At 41.9% G+C, this 26687-nt stretch overlaps 1 protein-coding gene across 5 annotated transcripts in view; it reads left to right on the forward strand.

Moving 5' to 3' along the window:
• Positions 1–26687, forward strand: part of KMT2D (lysine methyltransferase 2D) — a 247640-nt gene that overhangs the window by 62846 nt on the left and 158107 nt on the right. For all 5 annotated transcript variants that reach the window (XM_073614049.1, XM_073614048.1, XM_073614051.1 and 2 more), the window contains 5 exons: positions 2423–2588; positions 4784–4898; positions 5549–5730; positions 6042–6199; positions 7070–7944. In XM_073614049.1, the coding sequence (XP_073470150.1) occupies positions 2423–2588; positions 4784–4898; positions 5549–5730; positions 6042–6199; positions 7070–7944 (1496 nt within the window). The remainder of the gene's footprint in view (positions 1–2422; positions 2589–4783; positions 4899–5548; positions 5731–6041; positions 6200–7069; positions 7945–26687) is intronic.

Below are 26687 nucleotides of genomic sequence, written 5' to 3' on the forward strand. Positions count from 1 at the left end.
TTTCACTGGCCGCCAGAAGAGAGAGGAGGGGGAGCAAGCTGCTGACATAGATCGCCATGGGCCGGCCTTCTGGAAGTTGGGAACAGGATACTTGTCAAAGACAGGTATTGGCTTCCCCCCAAAAGGTGCCAAATGTGAGGAATTAGGAGGGGGGTAGGAATTAGATGAGCGGAAGTTCCATTTTTGGGTGGAGCTCCCTTTAACTTTATTTAGGTCACCAGAATGTTTGTTTATAAATGTATTTCCACTGAGAACAGATATCAACAGCATCTTGGTATATGAGCCAAATTAGAACGCCTGCTGCTTTGAATAATCACTGCAGCAGTCATTGTACTGGTAATTTGCTGTATATGTATAACTGTATAAATTTTACAAAGTCATACTTTTGTATTCCTGTGAATGTAGTTCACAGGATTCTTGTGTGATCAAATCCCAGCTGTCGCAAACCTGGAAATAAGAGATTTATTTTTAATACAGTTTTCTGGTGCATTCCAATGCCATTATATCCCTCATTTTAACATTTTCTCCCCACCTCTTGAAGGCTTGTACACAATCAGAAAAATTTGTATGAAAAATACCGCTTTCAAAGCGATCAATCGATAATCTGATTGTTCGTACACCACTTTCAAGAGCTGATCACGACATTTCATCTGAAATGATCTGAAGGGACAAACGCGAAAATTTTTCTTATGCGATACCAGAACCTACGATTTTCGTTGAATCAGAACAGTGTTCGTCCACAAATACAACACATTACATCACTCCCGAAGTTGTATTCTGTAATACAAGAAAATGGAAATTGAGTAACCTCTTCACTTTCGATATGGAGACTAGCATGCAAAAAAAAAAAAAAAAACGGACAATCATTGATCCGATATTCTCATCGCATGTACGACCCTTTCCACATTAACCCCTTGACACCAACATAACACATATATGCGGCCTCACTGGACTGGGGTTTTCTCTGTGGGGCCGCATATATGCGTATCTGTCTTTGTGCTGGTAGCACGCCACACAGCATGCTCACAGCACAGAGGAGGGTGGGAACTCAATGAAAGCCCCAGGTCCCATACTAATGATCCTGATTCCAGGTCACCTGATCACTGTGGTAGCCTCTGACTACCACAGTGATCAGTCACTGTGAAGCCCTTCCCTGTGTCTCTCTGTCTGTGAATGGAGAGGAAAGATTCATTGTATCTTTTTCTCTCTCTCCTTGCAGAGAGGAAAAAATAAAAAAACTGTAAAAAGAATATAAAATAAAGAAAAAATACCTAGATCAAGGTTTGATCTAGGTCAATGCCAGGGTTAGTATTTGGGTCAAAGGTCAGGGTCAGTATATTTTGGGCAGGATTATTTTTTATTTTTTTAAGTAGCGTTTTAGGTAGGGCAAAAAAAAAAAAAAAGCAAAATGCGCACTATTGTTTCTGGGCTGTACTGGGTACTACAAAAACATACACATATGTGGTATTGCTGCAATCATCAGGTTCAGGAGAATTCATTTTGTTGTGATATGTACAGTTTTACTAACACTTCTCAAAGTTGCAAATTGTGCTTAGGCATTCTTAATTGTTTTACCTTTTTGAGCGTGAAGGGATTAAATAACATGCAGCTACGTTCATGGACATATAAAACTGCCAGACGCTGGCAGCTGCATCTTTTCTGTTTGTGTGCATGATTTATAGTCCTAAGGGCTAAAAAACCATTAGTCCTTCATTCAGTGATTAAAATAAACTTGTGACTCAAAGGGTAAAATAACAAGTTCACTTTGTAGCCTGTACTGCCATAGATGCCTACCTTGAGTTTCCATGCCTTCCTGTTCACCATCTGGAATTACTCTGTACTATTTCTTCACGTCTGTGTGGCCAGACTTGTGTCTGGGGGGAATGGAAGGTTAAGACACTGAGCTTTTTCACTTGGTTTTGTCAGGCAAACAGAGCAGTAGTTGAGTGTGGAAAAGGTAAGTATCAGTAGCAGAGGAGGTGGGCTATCAAATGAACCAATATCTTGTCCATACAGTACAAAGTATTTGTAGGGAAGTAATGGCATTAAAATTGCACCAGCCCTTAATGAGCCCCCTACCCATTCCGCAATGTTTAAAGAATGTTACCCCAACTTTTCATATTCCTGATATGTGCCTATCTTGTATGAAAAAGTATACTGCTCTTTGTATTTTTTCCTTTGTGTGAAATCCCTGGTTTTCCTATCAGTCTCTCTGTTTTCCTATTAAAAATGGACCACACTAGGCAGGAGAGCACAGTGTGGTCAGTTTTCTTGCTGTGCTGGGAACTCTGAAAGTTGTTTTAATCCCTCTCCACAACTTAAAAAGAACGTTTTGCCTTTTTAGTTTTGCCTAAACTGTGTTTTTATTCTGTAGTGCTGCTATCTAATTCATATTCTACTTATGTTGTCTCTTTCCTATTAGATGATTCTCGATGCATGCTTTGTGGCAAGCCTGGTGACCTCACAGATCTCCTGTTATGCACCAGCTGTGGATTGCACTATCATGGCTCCTGTCTTGATATCACCGTAACGCCACTGAAACGCTCTGGTTGGCAGTGCCCTGAGTGTAAAGTGTGCCAAACATGCAGGTAATTTTTCTTTATTTGCTAGTCTATCAGTAGCATAGTGGATGTCCTTTCCATTGAGTCAAGTACACAAAGACTTTGCTTTGCAGCCCAGCTCCAGGAAATCTGCAAATTCTCCCTGCAGTTGCGCTGCGCCAGCATTGCAAAGGTTAACTGACTGTTTGTTTATAGGGTGGAGTAAATGTGCTTTTACTTGCCCCAGCAGATGGTGCTCTCTTGTGCCTTGGCATTAGGCTCCCTCAGCATTGTCATGTCTAGTGCAGTGCTATGAAGCCTGCATTGGTCTTGATGACCTCAGGAAGTTGGACCACTTGAACTTGGGGAATAAGACTCTGAGTGGACAGGTCTAGCAGTGCCAAGGAGCGGGCATTTAAATTCTTTTCTTTTCTATGTTCCCTAGACCTGAACGAGCTGTCAACCCTTGCAGTGTGGGTGCAGGCCCATGGCAAGGAAGAATTTTAAAGTTTTCCTGGTGTTCAACTGGAGTTCGATGTTCAACTCACATTTTGTAAACCCCGACAGAGTTTGTCTCATAGGGGACTTTTTGTTCCGTATGAGATATAAATAAAGTTGTAGTGAAGAAAACGTGTCAAATTAAAGTTACACCCAAGTACTTAGAACTTCCCCAACAAATTTTGAGCCAACCCTGCCCCCATGTATGTGCACACATATAGTTAAAAACATCGCCAAGAGGCACCTATGTACGAAAACGTGTACCGCCACTCATGCCAGTGTGAGTGCAATAATTGTAGGGCAGTATTAACTTATTAAAGCGGGGTTCCACCCAAATTTTGAACAATATCTGTATGTATTCTCTTCCTTGCCTAGATGCTGACATGCCGTTTAAAAAAATTTAAATCGCCGTAATTACCTTTTATTTTTCTATTCTTCTTTGCACTTCCTGGTTCTCCTCCCGTGGGAGTAGGCGTGTTTCTAGCCTCTCCCAGACTCCTGGGAGCTAGTCTCAGGCTTCCCAGGATGCCACTGAGCATGTGCGGGAACGAGCGGTGAATGCTGGGAGCACAGCATTCACCGCATCCAGGAAATAAATGCTTGTGGGCTTCAAATGCCCACAATGAAGATGGAAACCGCCTGCAGTGAATAATATAAGTTATTCTTTCCGACAAAATCTGACACAGGCGGACATATTACACACAATATGTGAGTATGTAATGCTGAGAAGAAAAGTTTGTGAATGAACTCAAAAAAAAAAAAAAACGACAGATAGGTGGACCCCCGCTTTAACTCTAAAGTGATTATCTGAAGGGGCTTTTAAAGCAATGCCTCTAGAAAATATAGGGTACTGAAGTTGTTTTGTGGGCATGCTCAGTTTTTTAAAGCTTGAAATGTTAGGTGTCTGTTTACTCATTGCAGCCTCACCTTTTTTATAATTTACCAAAGATTGAATATGATTTGTGTTCTCAAGTGTTTAGTGTATTTTCTACTTAAATTTACGCTTGTTGCACGCTTCCAAAAATTTAATGTCATAATTGGAACTACTACCATTTTAATTTCCGTGGTGTCTGCTTTCAGAAAATATATAATGTATGTGGTTTTAACTAATCTTCTGGAGGTAAGTTATTGTAAACTCTAGATTTTTTTTTTCTTATTCAAATGACAAACATTTTACTTGCCTGCTCTGTGCAATGGTTTTGCACAGAGTAGCGCTGAACCTTCTCTTCTGGGGTCCCCCTCTGGCGTTCTACGCTCCTCCTCTTCTGTGTACCCCCATATCAAACCACTTGTTATGGGGGCACACGTGTATGCTAGCTCCTGAGCTATGTGTGCCCCCTGGTCCCTCCTCACAGCCCTTGATTGACAGCAGCAGGAGCCAATGGCTGCCCGAGTCCCTGTGAGAAGAGGAATACAGGGGAGAAAAGACTGTAGCTGGGCACAGCAATGGATCCCTGACATGCTCAGGTAAGTGTTTAGAAAAGGGGGGGGAGGGAAATGGTGGGATTTTTTTACCTTTTAATGCAGAGAATGCATTAAGGTAAAAAAAAAAAAACCCAGCCTTTAGAACCATTTTAAAGTTTTTTGGCTTGTGCATCATATTTTTACACACTGTATTTTCTACAGGGATATGGTCTTAAGTTCTTTGAAAGCTGACATACTACAATTGTCCTATATGTCTGATCTGGCTATACAAAAAGGATATTTAAAATAATAAAAAGTTGTAATAACTTTCGTCTTGACAGGAAACCTGATGAGGAATCCGTGATGTTGGTGTGCGATGCCTGTGATCAAGGGTATCACACCTTTTGTCTAAAGCCAGCCATTGAGGATCTGCCAACAGGTTCTTGGAGGTGCAAGGTAATTTTAGCTTTTGTATCCCATGTTCTAACAGTGCTTTGCTTGAGCAGCTATTTGAGTATTTATCAGAGTCATTGTTTATGGTATTTACACACTTTTTGGATGACTTTTTTTTTTTTGTGATCCTCTTTATTAAAGGAGAAGTTCACCTTTCATAACATGTTACACCCATGTTAAGAGTGCAACATGTTATGAAAGGACCGGCCCCCACTTTGACAACTAGCGGGGGGGAGAATCTCCCCCCTCTAGCTGTCGCAATTTAAAAACGAATGCTGACCTGCATCACTCATTTACAGTTTTCTGTGAACGGAAAACGACAGGTCCCGACCGTCTTGGTGGCTGTCAGCTTGTAGTTCTCAATGAATTACCATGGCGCTGTGGTAATTAATTGATTCTTATTGTCAGCGTGTATCAGCTTGCTTGTAGGAAGTTACAAGCACACAGATACACTGACAGGTATGCTGATCGTGGGTGCAACGCTTTACAGGCTCCTGTAACAAAACGAAACCTGTAACCTGCGAAATAACGTTCAAATAATTTTTTGTCAAAAGGTGAACTTAGTTGATGCGATTGCTGTCCTAACATATTCATTTATTGATCATTTGTTCATGACAATGAGACTACGCTTCATGTATTCTGTCTCTGTTCAGAATTGTAGAGTGTGTCGCAGCTGTGGTTGTTGGGCTTCACAGATGGACCCTGGTAGTCCATGGTATGAGAACTATTCGGTGTGCAAGAAATGCCAAGAGCAAAGGAGTCAATTACTGATCTGTGTACATTGTAATCAGTCTGGCTCATTGGAGAACATGCGACAGTGTTCTACGTGCTCAAAGTAAGTTCTTCCTTGATGTGTTTTCCATTCTCTGAGTTTAGTGTTTTTTTTTTTTTTTTTTTTTTAAATTGTTGAATGTTGTCTGAGTATACACAAAATTATACTTGTAGAGATTTATAATTTATACTTATTATGTTGTGTATGCTTTTGTGAAAACTTTGTCATCAAGCTGCATTGCATAGCATCCTGAAATATTTGTTTTGCTTTTCCCGATTTGATTTATTTTCATTTATTCATGTATTTATTATTATTTTTTTTATTATAATATTCCTCCCAAGCTCTCAAGTGTTTTCTGCTTGTTGCACCCTCAGGTTCCATCATATACATTGTGTGCAAAGGTCTGGCTCTCTAGTACCCACGTGTCCGGCATGCGTTAGGCTGAAATCTGTTGAACAAAAGAATGAGGAACAGGACAAGAGCAGTGAGATACAGGACACAGCCCTGTCAGAATGTGAAGCCAAACCACTAGGTTAGTAAACACACCTGAATTTCAACTTTTCATATTTGCATTGGTTTAATATAAATGTGTGTACATTGCCACTGCTGAACTCTGCTTCTGAAGATGCTAACTATCTGGCTGTCATACAGTAGCTTCTGGATTTTTGAGCCATTGACCAACAACAATCATGCAGCTCAGAGGTCTGATTTACTAGACTCCATTCTCAGCTTGTTTTGGTTTTTCAGCAAGTGATGTACAGGAAGTCAGCAAAGTTGGTCTAATATTCTCTATCCTATTTTACGATTTCTTTCAGTATAGATTTCATTTAGTTTATCAACCATTTCAGGCAGCTGTGTACAACAGAGTGTTACCAAATCATCATCATCATCTAATAGGAAAATATTTAAAGTGTAATCAATGGCACAACCTTTCTTCTTACTTCAAATTTGGGTTGTCCCTAGAAAAGGAATAGAGGGGAAATATAAGTGGGCACAATAGTTCTAGTGATAACCAGACATTGCCTTAGCTTAGAAGGATTTTCTCTCACGATCTGTTTTGGCTGTGGGTCAGAAAGAGAAGGGAAATCTTCCCAATAGAATGCAGACAGTAACAAAAAATGGACAAGGATAATAACCCTCCATTACTTTATGTAAAATGTGAATAAAAGTTTTGATTCTAGTTCTGTCTTAAGATTTTGAAACATACACTGTTTAAAACTCACATATTTAGTAAGACAGGCCTTAGGGTTTTTGGAAAAGTGACTGACATGGTTTTGCCATCAGTATTTGTTTGCAGTTACTCTAATCCTTGTGTCTAGGCTATGCTACGTTGGTTGAAAATGTGTATGTTTAACGATTCTCCATAGCATGGAGTTTAATGAGGTTTGTGTGCTTTATGTAGATGTTTTAACACCAGAAGAAGATGAGCTGGGCATCTCCGACAATGAAGCAGCAGAAGCTCCAGAGATGCTTCCTGATACTCCATTGCTGCTAACTGAATTCAGAAGTCCACCACCATTGGAGGCAGAGGCATCACCTCAGGAGAGGATTATAGATACTTGTCCATCGCCTGAGGAGGCTCCTGTACTCGTGACAGTGGAAGATGAGGATATGGAAGTTGAGGAAGAAGGCCTTAGTAAAACACAAGCAGCAACATTAAATGTACAATTAGTTTCACCAAATCCACCTCTTAAGACTTCATTATTAATACATTCAGTCCCTGATAGGACTCGGGTAGATACCTCAGTAACTGAGGACATACATCTTATGGATTCTGGGAGTGGAGACTGTGGGGTTTCCTACAGTCCTACAAGGACAAGAGAGGATAATTTGAGTAGTATTTTGGAGCAGCCATCTGCTTTGGATTCTGAAATGATTGTCGACTCTGAAGAGCCTCCTTTTAAGGCTGAAACTGAAGCATTAAATATTGATAACACAGTAGGTCAAGAAGCTGTTGGGGACTTTTCTACTGGCAAAGCTCGTACTCCTATTAGATGCACTATCATAAAGTCAGACATTGTAAATGAGATTTCCAATCTGAGCCAAGGAGATACTACCGGTAGCTATCATGGCTCAGATGCTTTATGTTCACCTGACCCTGAGGGCGGGTCCCTCTCTATGGAGATGTGCTTGCATAAGGAAGATGGGTCTCTGAGGCTGTGCACAGATTCTATGCCAGAGACGGATGACTCTCTGATATATGATCCTTCTATTGGGAGACTGGATGGAGAGAAGTCACGACGTAAGAGTTCTCCAGGACGGTCAAGAGTAAAACATGTGAGTTAAGAGGCAAATGGCTACATGCAGGGTGAAAGAACATGGGGAATATATATATATATATATATATATATATAATATACACACACACACACACACACACAGCAGGATCAATCTGCTACTTGAAGAGGGGTTTAACATTACTAAGTCAGCTGTTTGACTCAGAGGTGATGGCAGTGGAAGCTACAGCCTTCAGTGGAGGAGCAGGTATTCTACACACCTGCAAATGTGGAATACCTGCAGCAGGGGAGCAGGGAAGTGTTGGCCTTTCAAGACATGGGATGCCTGACCTGAAAGGAAAGTATAAATGCCTCTGTTAGCGGGTATGTGTTTCGATACAAGTGAGCCTGTGCTGACAGTCACAGAAACCTCTTGTGCCACTATTGTTGTGCAGTGTAGAACATTTTTGTATGGCACACAAGATTGCTGAGAATTGTAGATCCTTTGACTTCAAGGGGTGGATAAGCTCACAAATTATAATTTGATAAGATGCCAGTTATTGCTGTGGTAAACCCGCAAACTCTGGATACATTTGATTTTTAAAGCTTGTTGGATAAAAATACAGGAGCTGTCATTGCTGACTTATTTTTGAAAGTTTAAGTTTAAAGTGTATCAGGGTGGATTTGATTTAAATCGCAATTTAAATCACTAGTAAAATAGCTTGATTTAAATCCATAATTTTTAAAATGCAACTATCATCTCTGTCCCAAAGCGGCTCCTCCTCTGACACGCTGTTGACCACCGAAAGTCCCATTCACTTTAATGGGACGGCTGGTGATGTGGCAGTGACACAACAAGGTGAAGGACGTGGTGGCAGCAGGTGAGTGGATGCCGCTAACAGGCGCTGCCATTATGGATCTGAAATGACAGGTGCTCTTTAAATGTAAGGCCTTATTCTTGCTGGTAGTTAGAATCTTTAATATTTGTAAACTAACCACAAAGAAAAAGGGGTTAACAATGGGTTAAAAGCGCCCGCAAAGTGCTTCCCATTGACACTGCTTGCAGGACTTTTGTTTCGGTCCTGCAAGCGTACCACCGCAGTGAAAAAGCACCCAGACTGGGGAGGCTTGAGGGACACTTTTCTGGCTCTAGTTTTAGCGGTAAAATGCCTGAAAAGCACCTTCAGTGTGAAAAAGGTCTAAGATGAAAGTGGTCTCTGCGGCGGATTCGCCCCTGCCCCCACCCCCTTCCCGCCGCGTCCCGGTCATCTCCGCCATTTACCAGAGCTGTCGGTAGCGGCAGGGATGATCCTATGTTTTCTGTGAGGCAGGAAGTCGAGTGAGGGAATGATGGCCCCCACTCTACTCCATACCATTGGATGATGAAAGCCATGTCACTTTTGCCCAACGGCCTTAAAGGGACAAATTTTTTTATTTATTCTTTGTTGCTTTCAGAGCACTTTCACACTGAAAGCGCAGGGGTGTCGGCGGTAAAGCGGTCGTTTTTTAGAGGTGCTTTTCGGCTGATAGCGGGGCACTTTTAACCGCGCTAGTGGCCGAATAAAGGGTTAAAAGCGTCCGTAAATCGCCGCTGCCTGTTGATTAACAATGGGCAGGGGCGCTTTAGGCAACGGTGTATACACCACTCCTAAAGCGCCTCAAAGAAGATGTTTGCAGGACTTTTTTTGACGTCCTGCCAACGCAGCGCCACAGTGTGAAAGCACTCAGGCTTTCACACTGGGATTGCAGATGAGGCATTTTTCAGGTGCTATTTTTGGCGCTAAAGCACCTGAAAAATGCCTCCAGTGTGAAAGGGGTCTTTTTGACCCCAGATCTCACATTACAGAGGTCCTGTCATGCTTTTTTTTCTATGACAAGGGATGTTTTACATTCCTTGTAATAGGAATAAAAGTGATCCTTTTTTTTTTTATTATTTATTTATTTATTTTTTTTTTAAAGGGACAGAGTAAAAATATAAAGTAAAATAAGAAAAAAATAAAATAAAAATTTAAAGTGCGTGCCCCTTCCCTCTGTGCTCACACGCAGAAGCAAGTCGTGCCCGCATATATAAACGGTGTTCAAACCACACATGTGAGGTATTGCCACAATCGTTAGAGTGAGAGCAATAATTCTAGCAAAAGATCTCCTCTGTAACTCACAGCTGGTAACCTGTAGAAAGTTTTAAAAATCTCTATAGGCGACGTTTAAGGGTCAAAGTTTGTTGCCATTCCACAAGTGGGCGTGACATGTTGGGTATCAATTTACTCGGCGTAACATTATCTTTCACAATATAAAAAAAAGGGCTAATGTTAATCTCTTCTTTTTAAATTAAGTGTTTTTTTTTCCCCCCCAAAAAATTGCATTTGTTAGACCGCTGCGCAAATACAATGTGCCATAAAGTATTGCAGCGACCGCCATTTTATTCTCTAGGGTGTCTGCAAAAAATATATATATAATGTTTGGGGTTCTAAGTAATTTTCTTGCAATAAAAAATCACATTTTAACTTGTAAACACCAAGTGTAAAAAATAGGCCTGATCCTTGAGTGGTTAATGTATTTCTTACTGACCAGAAGGGAGTAAATGGAAAGTTTTCGGGAGCAGTTAATGTATGCATCAGGCTATGCTTGTCCATAGTCAGTGACTAGGCAAAGACAGCCCTTAACCACTTAAGGACCGAGCCTCTTTTTTTTAGATGTGTTTACAAGTTAAAAACAGTTTTTTTTGTTTTTTTTTACTAGAAAATTACTTAGAACCCCCAAACAGTATACATTTTTTTTTTAACACCCTAGAGAATAAAATGGCGGTCGTTGCAATACTTTCAGTCACACTGTATTTGCGCAGTGGTCTTACAAGCGCACTTTTTTTTTAGAAAAAATACACTTTTTGAATTAAAAAAAAATAAGACAACAGTAAAGTTAGACCAATTTTTTTTTTATATTGTGAAAGATAATCTTACGCTGAGTAAATTGATACCCAACATGTTACGCTTCAAAATTGCGCCCGCTCACGGAATGGCGACAAACTTTTACCCTTAAAAATCTCCATAGGTGACGTTTAAAAAATTCTACAGGTTACATGTTTTGAGTTACAAAGGTCTAGGGCTAGAATTATTGCCCTCACTCAACCGATCGCGGCGATACCTCACATGTGTGGTTTGAACACCGTTTTCATATGCAGGCACTACTCACGTATGCGTTCGCTTCTGCCCGCGAGCTCGGCGGGATGGGGCGTGTTTCTAATTTTTTTTTTTTTTTTTTTTAAAAGTGTCACTATTATTCCTATTACAAGGGATGTAAACATCCCTTGTAATAGAAAAAAGCATGACAGAACCTCTTAAATATGAGATCTGGGGTCAAAAAGACCTCAGATCTTATATTTATACTAAATTGCAATAAAAAAAAAAAAAAAAAAAAAAAAAAATTGTCATTTAAAAAAAAAAAAAAAGGCCCAAACATGAGGATACCAGGGTTATGGCAGTTAGCTGCTGCCATAACAACGATATCCGTCCTCAATGTAAGGACGTGTATCAGCGCGCGGCGGTCCGAAAGTGGTTGATGTGTAAAGTGTAAGGTTCACCCTTCAACCTTTTCAAAAATGAAGGGTGAGGAGATGTCAGTGCCCATGCAGCCAGTGTAGTGGTCTGGGGATTGGAAATTCCTGCTGCTCTTCCCAGTCTTGCCTATAGGATTTCTGGGATGATTAGACAGTGCCTGCATGTGACCACTTTGACCAATCAGAATTGCACTGATCTATTCCGAAAGCCCTAAACCAGCAAGGGGAAGAATGGAGATTTCAAAATTCTGGACCACTACACCGGTTCTCGTATCCCCAACAGAGGTAAGTACAATAGGGGAGGGGGGGGGCGTTGAGAAGAGTGTAAAATGTTACTTTTTTTTTTTTTTTTTTTCCCGAAAAAGGTAAACTAACACTACTTTTTCAGGGCTGTACTCTTTAGTCACCGTTCACTGCTTAGTGCAAGCGTGGCCTGATACGTACATAACTGTTCTAGGTCAGCATTTTTTTATTTTTTTGTAAATTCTTTAATTCTTGCTTTTTAAATTCAGACAATGTTTTTGATGGGAGATTTTACCAGAAAGGCAAGAACACCTATTGTTATATTATGTGGTTGCCAAACATGGTAACATTGCCATAAAGACCTCCTATTTGTACACCGTAAAGCCAAGAGATAAACAAATTAGACCTTTTACACTTAGCAAACATTTGCTAAAACTATTACTGGATCTCTTGATTTGAGTATGATTCCCTTTTGGTGTTTTAGTTATATAGGTTTTGTTCATGTGACTTTGTTTTTTCTCCTAAAGTTAGACTCATAGGGCTGCATTTATAAAAATTACCGTATTTATCGGCGTATAACACGCACCCCAGGTTTAGGAGGGAATGTTAAGGAAAAAAACTTTTAGGAGTGAAGTTTAAGGAAAAAAAAACTTACATTTAAATGCCCATCAATGCAGCCTTATCGGTGTCCTGTCAGTGTCCATCATTGCAGCCTTGGTCTGCGTCCATCATTGCAGCCTTGGTCTGCGTCCATCATTGCAGCCTTGGTCTGCGTCCATCATTGCAGCCTTGGTCTGCGTCCATCATTGCAGCCTTGGTCTGCGTCCATCATTGCAGCCTTGGTCTGCGTCCATCATTGCAGCCTTGCCCCTGTGCATTTGCAGACAGTCTGTCTGTCAGTACCTTGCCATTTAAAAATGGTGCCACCAAGATACAGAGACGCCGAGAGGGTCACAATCGACAGGGGATCTGCGTATAACACGCACCCACGATTTTCCCCTGATTTTAAGGGGAAAAAAGTGCGTGTTATACGCCGATAATTACGGTACTTTCTTAATCAATTAGTTGTCCGATTATTGTTTCAATGTAATCAATGAATCGGATAAAAACCTCCAAAGCTTGGTGTATAATCTAGTTAAAGCGGAGTTCCACACAAAAATGGAACTTCCGCTTTTCGGAACCCTCCCCCCCCCTCCGGTGTCACATTTGGCACCTTTCAGGGGGGAGGGGGGGTGCAGATACCTCTCTAAGACAGGTATTTGCACCCACTTCCGGCATAGACTCCCATGGGAGTCTGCGCCTCTTCCCGTCCCCACCGCGCTGTCTCCTGGGAAACGCACAGCTCCCAGGAGAGAGCGGGGACCACTTGGGACGCGCAGCGCGACTCGCGCATGCGCAATAGGGAACCGGGAAGTGAAGCCGCAACGCTTCACTTCCTGATTTCCTCACCTAGGATGGCGGCGGCAGCTGCCGAGAACCGAGCGGGTTCTCGGCTTCGCCTGCCGACATCGCTGGACCCTGGGACAGGTAAGTGGCCATGTATTAAAAGTCAGCAGCTGCAGTATTTGTAGCTGCTGGCATTTAATATTTTTTTTTTTTTTTTTGGCGGTGTGGGTGGACCCCCGCTTCAATATGCGAAGTGTGTAAAAAAAAAAAAAAAAAAAATGATATGCATATATTTATATGCACTGGCAAATATAAATAACCAGCTATATGGTTGGATAACAAAATATCTAATCCACTCTGAAAGTAACAGACAGAAGAGATATACTGTATATACTATTAGAGGTTCAATCTGGTACATATCATCAGACTCAGAGATCAGCATTTTTATTTTTCCGCCCGCCATATAGAAAAAAAGTGGAGCGGCTTTCGTTTTGGACTGACGTCATATGACATCGCCCAGGCTTGCTGCGGTCTTTCACTGTGCCCCTGAGACTTCCTTGTCATATGCAGGTAGCTTGATGTAAACTACCTGCACCTGATGTCACTTATACTGGCCATACACGAACAAAATTTTTCTTTGAAAATGTTGGTTTTAAGAATGTTTTTTCAATTTTCTAATAGTCAGTGGGGTCAAATCGATGGTCGCTTTCAAAGGAGCAGAATAGAAAATAGAAAACTTTTTCTCGATTGAACACATTTTTGCGCAGTGTATGTGGTTCAACCATTCATCGAATGTACATAGAATTTTTGTACGAATATTCTAATCCAAAATAAATACTTGTATGGACAACACAAGACATTTAGTAGCGGCAGCATGTGTGTTTGCTTTTTTTTTTTATCACCTGTCATGATGGGGTTAAAAACACAGACATTAGCCCTTTATGGTACAGAGCCAGCAGATAGAAGGGGTCTGTTTCTGGCTCCTAATGCCTTCAGAGTGCCCCTATAGCAGGGGTAGGCAACCTTCAAGAGGTGGAGATCTACCGGAACAACATGGGAGAAGTCAAAGATCACCAGGCAGTGTGTCTTTCACGCACACCTGTTTTAAACATCTAATTGCACTCGGATCGCTTTTCAAAGGAGCAGCAGTGTCTGTTCCACTTATGAATGAGCCCTTAGTTGCATTCGGCAGTGGCATCCTTAGGGCTTATTCACACAAAGTTGGAGGGTGGTATAACAGCAGGATATAATAGAAATCTATGGCTAAGCGCAGCAAACCTGTAGGAAGGCTGCAGGTACACTGCATCCGTGGTGTGGGTAAACCACAGTGCATCAGCGTGAAAGCGGCCTGATACTATTATGCCTAGTGTATTTATTCACACTGACCTGAAGATCTCTTCTTTCCTGCTGCTGGCACCACTCTGGAGACCGCTAGCCGGGATAAGAGGTGTAGTGCAATTGGTATCGCTCTGTGTGGGACAGGAGCCAGCACTACAAAAGAGGTGCTTATGTGGCTGTTGCTCCCTACTACAACTTCATTTTTACAAGTAATCCCTCTGCATTGCACTCTGTTTGATCTAGAATGGCGGATCAGCAAGTCCAGACAGATCTACCAGTCACCTGTCTGCAATCTACCGGTAGATCGCCAACTGTCTCTGCTCTACCAGTGCCCGCCCCCCCACCCACTTCTGCTGCTCTTATTTCACACATTCCATTCTCTCATTCTCTCTGCACCTTTTATAATAATTGTGCCTGTGTTCTGTAAAAAAAACTGCACGATTGTACCTGCATGAGCTCTGCTCCCGTCACTCGGCTGATTGTCGGCGTCTCGAAGCTCTGTCTCTCCTCTCTCCCCTTCCTCCCCAGCTGATGTCAGCGGGAGCGCTCAGCCCCGCCCACTGCAGCTGTGAGTCGGAGAGACAAGGCAGGAGAGAAATCAGCTGAGCGCCGGGAGTGGAGCTCATGCAGGTACAATCGTGCAGTGTGAGGTGTTTTTTATATAGCACAGGGACAATTATTATAATGCTGCAGAAAGGATGGCAACATGTAACAAAAGTGGGTTAACAACCACTTTAAGTGAAAATTAAGTGAGCAGCTACAAAAACCGTAGCTGCTGACTTTTCATAAATGGCCACTCGCTTGTCCCACAATGCAGCGTTGTGCTCACCCCAGCTGTTTTCTCCTAGTGTCCTCTAGCCGGCACTAGCATCTTTACTACGGGCACCCGGCTGTAACAGCTTGTGGCTTCAGAGCCGGGTTCCCAGTGTCAACGCACAATGAATTAGTCCTTTAGTCTTCTAGGAGCTGTTGTGTCCCAAACGACTTCGGGAGGAAGGTGGGAAGGAGAACTTTCGCTTCTGATCATCTAGGCGGTCAGAGCAGAAGTGGGAGCCCACACCCCCCTCCTTCAAAAAAGCTTCTTTTCAAAAACCGGAACAAGGAAGGAGGCCTTAAAGTGAAGCTTTTCCCCTTTTGGGTGGAGCTCTGCTTTAAGATATTTTTCACACAGTGTGGGCATACTTGGAATTACACCACAAAACACATTCTGCTACTGGGAATATCACATGTGTGGGACTTTTTCACAGCCTAGCCACACAGAGGCTCCCAAAATCCAAGGAGCATTCTTTTGGCTTTCTAGGGGCATACATTACACATCTAATTTCCTGACTATCTCACATTTTTGGAGACCTGGAGCACTGGGACCATGGAAACGCCCACAAAATGACCATGTTTTGGAGGTCAAACACCAATTTAAGAGGGTTGGGTGAGTCTTTTGAAGACTTAATTTTTTTGCCACAAATTTTAGAAAAATGCGAAATGAAAATGTAATTTTTTTCCACTAAGTTGTAAGTTTAATAAGATATTTCTCACACAAAGCATGGATATACTTAGAATTACAACCCAAAGCCCATTCTGCTGCCAATATGTGTATGCCGATACCACATGTGAGACTTTTTCAATGCCTGGACTGATTATGTACCAGACGTATGTATTGCACAATACAGGCAGAAACGTGGTCAATAAATAGGCAAATCTGGAACACTAATTCTAGCTACACTGGTCTAGTGACACAGTGGCTGGTTTAATGGTAAGCGGAGAACTGTGACTGGCTGCACTATTAGGGTTCACTAACATGTGAGGTTGGGAGGTGGTAAAACCTTGCGGTTCAGCCATGGTTTTACCACCCCTAACTGTTACCCCCCCCTTAGCCGCAGTGGTTGGGGTGTACACCTGCCGTGGCTGGGGATGCTTTGGAGCTGTGGAAGGTATTATACCAAATGCACACCCACCGATCTTGACTCATTCAAGTGAATATGGTTGGTTGTGCGGCGGTCCAAAGGGGTTAAAGCAGGCGATGAGGCAATATAATACCTCCTTGCTGCCTGTCAAATGCTCTCTGAAGAGAGATCCAAACATGGATGGCTCTTCAGAGAGCGTCACACATTAAGTCCTAATGGTGACACAGTGACTGCTGTGGTGATCACAGTACAGTGCATCTGGAAAGCATTCACATCGCTTTACTTTTGTCATGTTACAGCCTTATTCCAAAATGTATTAAATGCATTACTTTCCTCAAAATTCTACAAACACCACCCCATAATGACCACATGAAAGAAGTTTGTTTTGAAATTCTTGCAAATCTATTAAAAAACGAAATAAAATCCCATGTGCATAAGTATTGACAGCTGTATTGTTTGTTGTATTGTTGAAGCACCTTTGGCACCAATTACAGCCTCAAGTCTTTAAGAGTATGATTCTGTAAGCTTGACATACCTATTTTTGGGCAGTTTTTCCCATTCTTCTATGCAGGATCTCTCAAGCTCCATTAGGTTTGATGGGGAGCGTCGGTGAGCAGCTATTTTCAGACCTCTCCAGAAATGTTCAATCTGGCTCAAGTCTGTCCTGGAATGGCCCAGCCAGAGCCCATTCAGAGTTGTCAAGTAGCCACTCGTTTGTTATTGACGCTGTGTGCTTGGGGTCAGAGGTCCAGAGTGCTCTGAAGCAGGTTTTCATCAAGGATGTCTCTGTACATTGCTGCATTCATCTTTCCCTCGATCCTGACTAGTCTCCCAGTTCCTGCAGCTGAAAAACATCCCCACAGCATGATGCTGCCACCACCATGCTTCACTGTAGGGTGGTATTGACCTGGTCATGAGCGGTACCTGGTTTCCTCCAGCCATAACACTTGCCATTCAGGCCAAAGATTTAAATCTTTTTTACTGAGACTTCTGTGTGGCCACTCTGCCATACATACCTGATTGGTGGAGTGCTGCAGAGATGGTTTATCGCCACAGAGAAATGCTGGAGCTCTGTCAGAGTGACCATCGGGTTCTTGGTCACCTCCCTGATTAAGGCCCTTCTCCCTGACAGAGCCCAATAGCTCTGTTTGGCAAGGTGGACCGCTCTAAGAAGAGTCCTGGTGGTTCCAAACTTCTTCCATCTACGGTTGATGGGGGCCACTGTGCTCATTGGGACCTTCAATGCTGCAGAAATGTTTCTGCCCCTTGATACAATCCTGTCTCGGGAGGTCTGCAGACAATGCCTTAGACTTCATGGCTTGGTTTGTGCTCTGACTTGCATTGTTAACTGTGGGACCTTATATAGACAGGTGTGTGTGCCTGCCTTTCCAAAATCGCGTCCAATCAACTGACTTTACCACAGATGGACTCCAAATTGTAGAAACATCTCAACGATGATCAGTGGAAACTGGATGCACCTGAGCTCAATTTTGATTGTTGTGGCAAAGGCTGTGAATACATATGTACGTTTTTATTTGTTTTTTTTTTGTTTTTAAAGGGTTTGTTAACCCATATATATAAAACTATGCCAGCCCCTCTATTAGAGGCTGGCATAGCACACTGTGTCACTAGTTTTACAAAATAAGCACTGTAAATGATGATCAGGGTGGAGCTACCCTGGTTATCGTGGTCTATTTAGAGAGGGCATACATGAAGTGCAATATTCAGGGGGTTTTCTTTACAGTTTAGAGGGGAGCAGATTACACAGCACAAGCGTTATGCTGTGTAATCTGCTTTAAGGGACCAGAATCTAATTTTTTTTTTTTTTTTTTGGGTTACCAAACACTTTGAAATCTTTGCAAATGTATTAAACTTCTTTCATGTTGTCATTATGGGGTATTGTTTGTAGAATTTTGAGGAAAATAATTAATTTAATCCATTTTGGAATAAGTCTGTAACATAAAATGTGTAAAAAGTGAAGCGCTGTGAATACTTTCCGGATGCATTGTAACTGGGTGGCAGTGATCAACAATGAAATCCCCATCTAACTTCTTTTAACAATGAAATGGAAAGAAAGTTAGCTCAAGAACGGGCTTTGGCAGCATGACTGTTGGCTTTCAGCATGGCCAGCGAAAGGTTACCATTTGAGTTGGTTGAACATGTTGGCAAGCTGCTTTGACAGGGCTGAAAGCCTGAGCGTTTTTTTTATCTTCATCTCTTTGAAAGCCTGAAGTACTAGTACTGTTATCTGCTCTGAGAATGGCTTGTTGGTCAGTGTTCAGTCTCAGCAGAGAAATCGTTCAATTAAGTAAGTTCAGGGAATTGTGAGGGGTGCTTTAGCTGAGGCAGACTAGAGTTTTGCTAAGTGGTGATGGAATTCATCAAGAACTTTAAGGGGGTTAGATGTTCAGGTGTGGAACTTAGTTTTATGAGAGAACGCAGGTTGTTGGGTACAGTAAGGGTTCAGTTTGTTTAGCATGGTACCACTTTTGTTCCCATTAGTATAACATTTCTGATGCATCCATTGGAAGCTTTGTAGGGCTGCAACTAATGATTCTTTTCATAATCGATTAGTTGGCCAATTTTATGGTTTCGATTAATCGGTTAATAACCTTAAAATAAAAAAAAAAAAGTTTGGTGTATAATTTAGTTAATATGTTAAGTTTAAAAAAAAAAAGGCAATTTATTCTTAAATATCTATACAGTGGTAAATATAAATAACCAATTATATGGTTAGGGAGCAAAATCTCTAATCCACTCTGAGAATAACAGACAGAAGAGAGATATACTGTATATACTATTAGAGGAGAGATATAGTGTATATACTGTATATATTAGAGGAGATATATACTGTATATATTATTAGAGGAGATATATACTGGATATATCCAGTATATACTATTAAAGGGTGAATCTGGTAAATATCATCAGACTCAGAGATCAATTCTTTTTTATTTAAAAAACAATGTCTTCCTTCAAAAAAAAAATGTCATTTTAAGAACGTTCGATTTTCTAATTGTTAGTGGGGTCAAATCAATGTTCATTTTTAACCACAGTGACGGGAAAATTTGGAAATAGAACATTTCTTGGACAAAGGAATATTCAGACAGTGTATGTGGTTTTAGTTCAGAAATTACATTCATTTTAAAAACAAGTGAAAATTTCAAATAACATTCTTTCATTCAGCGAATGTACAAAGAAATTTTCATATGAATATTCTTGTCTGAAAATTGATCCATGTGGCCAGCATAAGGCTCGGTACACACCTATGCAGTTTGCTTTTGATCTGTTTCTGCAGTGCTTCTTGCTGTGCGTTTTGATTTTTTGCGCATGTGATTTTGCTGCGATTTGCATTTTTATATGCTTTTTTTTTTTTTGTTGCCCAACTTGTTGAGCAGATTAAAAACCACAAATTGCTGCAAAAACGCACTACATGCTTTTCTGCGGCTTCTCCGTTGAAGTACATTGATCCAAAAAAACATAGTTTTGCATTCAAAAAAGTCCTTGACCCTTTACAAATACGCAGCAACTGAAAAAAAGCATAGATGTGAACGTGTCCCATAGGAAACCATGTAAATGAACTGTAGTGCGTTTCTGCAAAAAGCACCAAAAGAAACGCATAGATGTGAACCAGGTCTAAGATGTTTAGTAACATCATGGGGTTAAAAAAACTAAAATTAGCCCTTTATATTACAAAAAAAGCAGATAATCACTACTGTAAGGGGTTCATTTTTTTTACTGTAGAACTATGAAAGTAATATTTACAGTAGCGATTTGCTCTTTTTGTACTATTAAGGGCTCATTTTAGTTTTTTAACCCCATTATGTTACTGGCCGATTAATCGATTATGAAAATAGTTATCTATTAATTTCATAATCGATTAGTTGTCGATGAATCGATTAGTTGTTTCAGCCCTACTTAACAGTTAAACAGAGTTTTAGATCCATATGAAGGTGCTCTACAGTTTTTGTCTGTCCTTAGTTGTGGGATTAGTTATAAAATGTTTTGGCCTTTTGAGGTCTACTTCAGGGTACATGTCGTCATGTTGAGCTGTATGACCCCAGGTGATGCCCTTGTAGGCTTCTGCACTACCTGTTGTTGTTTTCATTGTCTTCACTCTGTAGTAGAGACTATAGAAGTGACAACTTAACCTTATTCATGCTGCTTGATGGCATTGAATGTGTATCTGTTTGCATATTATCCTGCCCAGTAATGCCCACAGATTGATGCCTCATAGTAGTTTTTACACCGCTTTTGTCACCATCCACACAGCTGTTGTCAGTTTCTCTCTCTGCATAGCCCATAATTTCTGGCAAGCTGCTACATGAGAATAGTGATGGGGAAGTTCTTTGCATCCTGTTACCACCCAAACCCTGCCTACCTCTTCCTGGTTATCCATGTGCCTACGCACATGCTACGTATATGAAGACTGAGGGCTCTTGGGACATGTAGTTCTTCTTCAGCGTGTGCTCTGCGTGAATACAGCTCTGATTTAAAAAAAAAAAAAAAAAAAAAGTTTGGGTGCTGAGTAAAATCTACATAAAAGCAGAATGCAATAATTTGCAAATCCCATAAACCCATATTTTATACGTCTTAAAGGCATATTTTTTTGTTGTCCGTTTTTTTCAACGGTTCCATAGTACAGAGCGGGACGCGACTTGTCAGGCGGCTTAGTCGCCTGACTAGTTGCCCCTGTGTGAACCGGGGCTAAAGGTCTGGAAACTGAGATCAGTTGCTGGAGTTTTGGTAGAGGAATGTTGTCCCATTATTGCCAAATATAGGATTCCAACTGCTCAACAGTTCTGGGTATTTTGTCATATTTTTCGTTTCAAGATGCACCAAATATTTTCAGTTGGTGAAAGGTCTATACTGCAGGCAGGCCAGTTAGGCACCCGGACCCTTCTACTGTGAAGCCATGCTGTCATAGATGCAGTATGCAGTTTAGCATTGTCCTGCTGTAAAATGTAAGGCCTTCCCTGGAACCTTTTTTTTTCTGGATCAGAGCATATGCTGCTTTCTAAAACCTGGTTATATCTTTCAGTATTAATGGTGCCTTTCCAGATGTGCAAGCTACCCATTCCATAGGTACTGCTAATGCATCCCCATACCATCAGTGATGCAGGCTTTGAACTGCATTTTGAGAACTGAGCTCTGATCACAAGATTTTCAGACACAATACAAAAATTCACTGCGCTTACCAAAAAAAAAAAAAAATTAAAAGATTTAAAAAAAACAAAACTTTACGATGTTGCTGCTAATCATTGGCGTTTGTTCCCACACCTAATAAATGCTGAAACGCCAAAAAGTGCAGCGCAACTCAACAAAATATAGTAGTAGTAGTAGTAGTAGTATACAGGATTTATATAATGGCGACAGTTTGTGCAGCGCTTTACAACATTAGGGCAGACAGTGCAATTACAATACGGGGGACTTGGAGAGCCCTGCTCGTTAGAGCTTACAATCTAAGAGGGAGGGTCAAATTATACAAAAGGGTAATAGCTGTGGGGGATGAGCTAATAGAGAAAATAGTGCAGTTGTTAGATGGAGGCAGGATAGGCTTCTCTGAAGAGGAAAGTTTTCAGGGATCGCCTAAAAGTGGATAAATTTGGAGACAGTCTGACAGATTGGGGTAGGGAATTCCAGAGGATGAGCGAGGCTCTGGAGAAGTCCTGGAGGTGGATATGGGAGGAGCTGATGAGGGAGCTAGAGCGCAGGAGGTCTTGGGAGGAATGAAGAGGGTGATTAGGTTGGTATTTTGAGACTAGGCTAGTGATGTAGCTGGAGCAGAGTTGTGGATGGCTTTGTAACTTGTTAGTATTTTGAATTTAATTAGTTGGGCATGTGGCAGCCAATGGAGGGATTGGCAGAGAGGGGTGACAGACACTGAGCGGTTTGTAAGGTGGATGATTCTGGCAGCAGCATTCATGATGGACTGAAAGAGGGATAGTCTATTTAAAGGTAAGCCAATGAGGAGGGAGTTGCAGTAGTCAAGGCAAGCGAGAACCAGGGAGTAAATCAGGAGCTTTGTGGTTTCATTGGTTAGAAAGGGACGTAGTTTAGAGATGTTGCCGAGGTTGAGGCGGCAAGCTTTGGAAAGTGATTGGATGTGGGGCCGAAAGGAGAGTTTAGAGTCCAGGATAACACCTAGCTGACATGTGGGGATGGGTGGATGGTTGTGCCATTGCTCTTAAAATAGAAGTCAGGGGAAGAGGCACGTGGGGGAGGAAATATAAGCTTGGTTTTGGACAAGTTGAGTTTGAGGAAGTGATGTGACATCCATATAGATATGTCTGTTAGTAAGTTTGTGATGTGCGAGGAGACTGATGGGGTGAGTTGAGGGGTGGAGAGATAGATTTGGGTGTCGTGAGCGTAGAAATTATATTGAAAGCCGTGAGAGGCTATGCTGACCCAGGGAAGAGGTGTAGATTGAAAATAAGAGGTCCAAGAACAGAATCTTGGGGGTCCCCAACGGAGAAGGGAAGAGGAGTGAAGGAAGTAGAATTGTAAGTGACACTGAAGGTGCGTTGGGATAGGTAGGATGAGAGCCACTGAAGAGCACAGTCACGGAGACAGAGGGAGTAAAGTTTTTTTGAGGAGGAGGGGGTGGTCAGCCGTGTCAAAGGCAGCTGAAAGTACAGAATAGTGTCCGTTGGTTTTTGCAGTTAGTAGGTCATTTGTGAGTTTTAAAAGAGCAGTTTCTGTGGAGTGTTGAGGGTGAAATCCAGATTGAAGGGGATCAAGAAGGTTATTCTTAATGAGGTGGTCACTCGGTTGTAAACCAGGTGTTCAAGGAGTTTTGAGGAAAAGGGGAGCGAGGAGATAGGGTGTAGGTTAAGATAGGTAAGGTCCAAGGACGGCTTTTTAAGTATGGGGGTGACCAATGCATGTTTTAGAGCATTGGGGAAGTTGCCAGAGGTGAGGGAGAGATTGAAGATGTGAGGTGGTTAGGTGGGCGTTAGAAAGAAGTTTAGCAACTTCGTCTGTAGTAGCAGATTTGAATAAGGGGAGTGTCAATTGTACCTGTTGACATGGGGTCTTAAAGTGGATGTAAACCCAATGTCATCCTTTCCAAGCTACTGCCATAGGGGTTATCTATAAGGATATATATGCCTCCTGCATGTATCTTTACCTGTCAAATGTCTCCCCTCTGTCTGTTATTAGACCCAAAAAACTGCATATTCTGTGGGTGGGTCTGTTGTCTGGAGCTCGGTGGGTGGAGTCGTGATGTCAGACTCCCCGCCCACCTCTTCACTCCCCTTGTCAATATGCATGTTCTCCTGTGTATTTCTAACACTGAACTTCTGCTGAATTTCTGCTATGATCTCTAACGTCATCCAGTGAAACGACAGGAAAGTAACCACATGATTTCAGCATGCCAAATCATGCTGAGGTGTGGAACAGCTAATCCTTGCAGAGCTGGTGAAGAAAGGAGTGGGAGGGAATTAAAAAATAATGCCTGTGTCTTAGGCTAGTGCACGAGATGTAAATCACCTGTCACTCACAGCAAGGGGGAGTATTTGACAAAGTTTTTCTCAGTTTGTCAAGATTTTTCTCAATGAACAATAAAAGAGGATTGCTCAGAGATGGATTAACTCTGTGTGGCAAGACTGGGCTCAAATGATAGGAAATCTTATACTCTACAGTATGATATCACAAAAAAAAAAAAAATTTGGTTTTACATCCACTTGTAGGGTGAAGATTTCATCACAGATTGTATCAATCTTTTTGAAGTGAGATTAACAATCTCCTGGGCAGTAAATAAGTCAGTGGGTGGAGGCGGTGGAGGACAAAGAGTTGAAGGTAGAGAAGAGTTTATGGGGACTGGATGAGAAGGTGTTAATAAGAGTTGTAAAATAGGTTTGCTTGGCAGTGTGGAGGAAAGAATAGTATTTTTGGAGGGCAGATTTGTATTGGTTGAAGTCTTTGAGAGACTTAGTCTTGTGCCACAGACGCTCAAGAGCACGACTATGTTTTTTGAGAATTCTAGTGCCATCTGTTTGCCAGGGTTGTAGGGGTCAAGGCCCGATTCTGCATGTAGTGAGGGGAGCGAACTTGTCCAGGGTGGAGGACAGGGATTTATTGTAGATTGAAGTGGCTTGGTTGGGACAGGACAGGGGAGAGATTTTGTCAGAGGTGGTCAGTAGCAGAATAGAGGAGAGAAGAATTGAAGTTGTGAAAGTTTCTACAGGTGATGGTTAGGCGATTGGAGGGAAAGGTGGTAGAAAACAGGGAGAGAGAAAAACTAATAAGGTGTTGGTCGGAGAGAGGAAAAGGATTGTTGGAAAACTTGCATAAGTAGGATAATACAAGGTCAAGGGTGTTGCCATCAGAGTGAGTAGAAGCCTGTACCTATTGCTGCAGGTCAAATGAAGAGGTTAGACTAAGAAGTTTAGAAGTAGCAGGAGTGTTTGTATTAGCAGGGATGTTGAAATCACCGAGAAGGATTGTGGGGATTTCCGAAGAGAGAAAGTAGGGTAGCCAGACAGAAAACTCATCAAAGAAAGTCGATAATGGTCCAGGGAGGCGGTAGATCGCTGCAGTTCTTAGGGAAGTTGGAGAGAATAGACGTATACAGTGAGCTTCAAATGATGAGAGGGAAAGAGGGTGGAGAGTGAATAACCTGGAAGGTGCTCTGGGGGGATAGGAGGAATCCCACTCCTCTTCACTTGCGTCAGTTAGGCCTAAGTGAGTGAGTCCAGAGAAGGCCACCCTGGGAGAGGGAAGCAGGATAAAGCCGTGATAGCAAGTAGATTATAGGAATTGGTGACAAAGAGGTCGTGAACAGCGGTGAGTTTGTTGCAGACAGAGCGGGTGTTCCAGAGGGCACAGGAGAAGGGAAGGCTGGCGTTGGGAAGAAGAGGAATGGAGACTAAATTGTGTAGATTGTGACTACTGCCAGAGGGTGTGGGGTGATGGTGATGGGTGTGTTGGGTACAGTTAAATAAGGGAGGCCCAGGGTTTGGGGAAATATCTCCAGCGGTTAGGAGAAGCAGAAGAGTAAGGGAGGTAATATGAGAATACGATATGGATGAGGGGACATGCTTCAGTATCCTGATGGGTTTGTTGGCAATTGAAATTAGAAAGAGGTGATAAGTGCAGTAATAGGGGGAGGGGAGAAGTGAGGGTGATATGTACAGATTGTGGGGTGGAGAAGAGGGGTGAAGAAAAGAGTTTGCGGAGAGAGGCTGCAATTGTGAAAAGGAGGAGAGGTAAACAGTGCATGTTTCAGAGAGGAAGGTGAGATAATTTAGAAATGAGGTCACCTGCAGTCTGCTGTGGTTTGCTTTGTGCAAATCGACGAAGTGCAAGAGCGGAAGTGCAACTTAAAGAACCCCACTTCTTTGGAAGAACCCCCTGCATGTGTTCCCCCGTAAAGAAAGCCTTGTTTTTATACTGTGTTGGGTGTGGATTAAATCTGGCAATTAATCAATCAGGATGTAATATTGGGCACACAGCTAGCAGAGCAAAACTTTTCACACCACAATCAAACTGCAAGTAGACCAAAAGGCCAAAATTGTAAAGATAAGGAAACCCATAATTTAGGTGAGACTTAATAGCTAAATAAACATCGAAATAATGTGAGCATGGCTACAGATGGAGTTGAAACAGCGGTGACAAACACAGATTTACCAAATATGCATTTGAGCAGTCAGTCAATGTTCAGTTTATGGGAGTATAAATGCAGATTTACCTGTGAAGAGAGAAGAAAATATTCAGATGGATGATGCAAGAGCGGAAGTGCCACTTATTTAAAGAACCCCACTAGTTTGGAAGAACCCCCTGTATGTGCAGCCCCCTGCAAATGTATAAACTATATAGGTTAACACCAATAAACCTTGTTTGTATCCTGATAGAGAGATAGATATCTATCTATTAACGTAGAATAGAAAGACTCTGATGGTGCAGCATCAAACACACTAAATTTAAGTTAGTTAAATTAAAGTTAATTGGCGAGAGAGAATAAAAATACTCACAAAAAAAGGGCATGCAAACCTCCCGTGAACTAGCTTACATTGCCTTTTTAAAACATTCAATTGCCCCCTTAAGTATCAGTATCTATGGATGGATGCCAAAGGTGGGTGAGCTTGGACTTCAGACGTGATGACGTCACATGGCCCCGCATTTCATTATGTAACAGTGACTTCCTTATAGGAAAACCAGGCCAGGCGTACTGACATTATATACCTGCCTTTTGATTACAGCGTAACCTAGCAACCTAAAATAAGCACTAGAGGCCAAAACCTGAAAAAAAACCTGCAAACAGCCTTAGTCATTTTATTGTATGTGAACCCAGAGGCTTAAGCCTGCATTTGATCGGCTGAAGTGGAAAGCAGGGGAGATGTTAGAGGTCTAATAGAGCCCTAATTTCTCCATAAAGGGGGC

Source organism: Aquarana catesbeiana, linkage group LG02 (assembly GCF_042186555.1).
Source record: "Aquarana catesbeiana isolate 2022-GZ linkage group LG02, ASM4218655v1, whole genome shotgun sequence".
NCBI classification, from domain to species: Eukaryota; Metazoa; Chordata; class Amphibia; order Anura; family Ranidae; genus Aquarana; species Aquarana catesbeiana.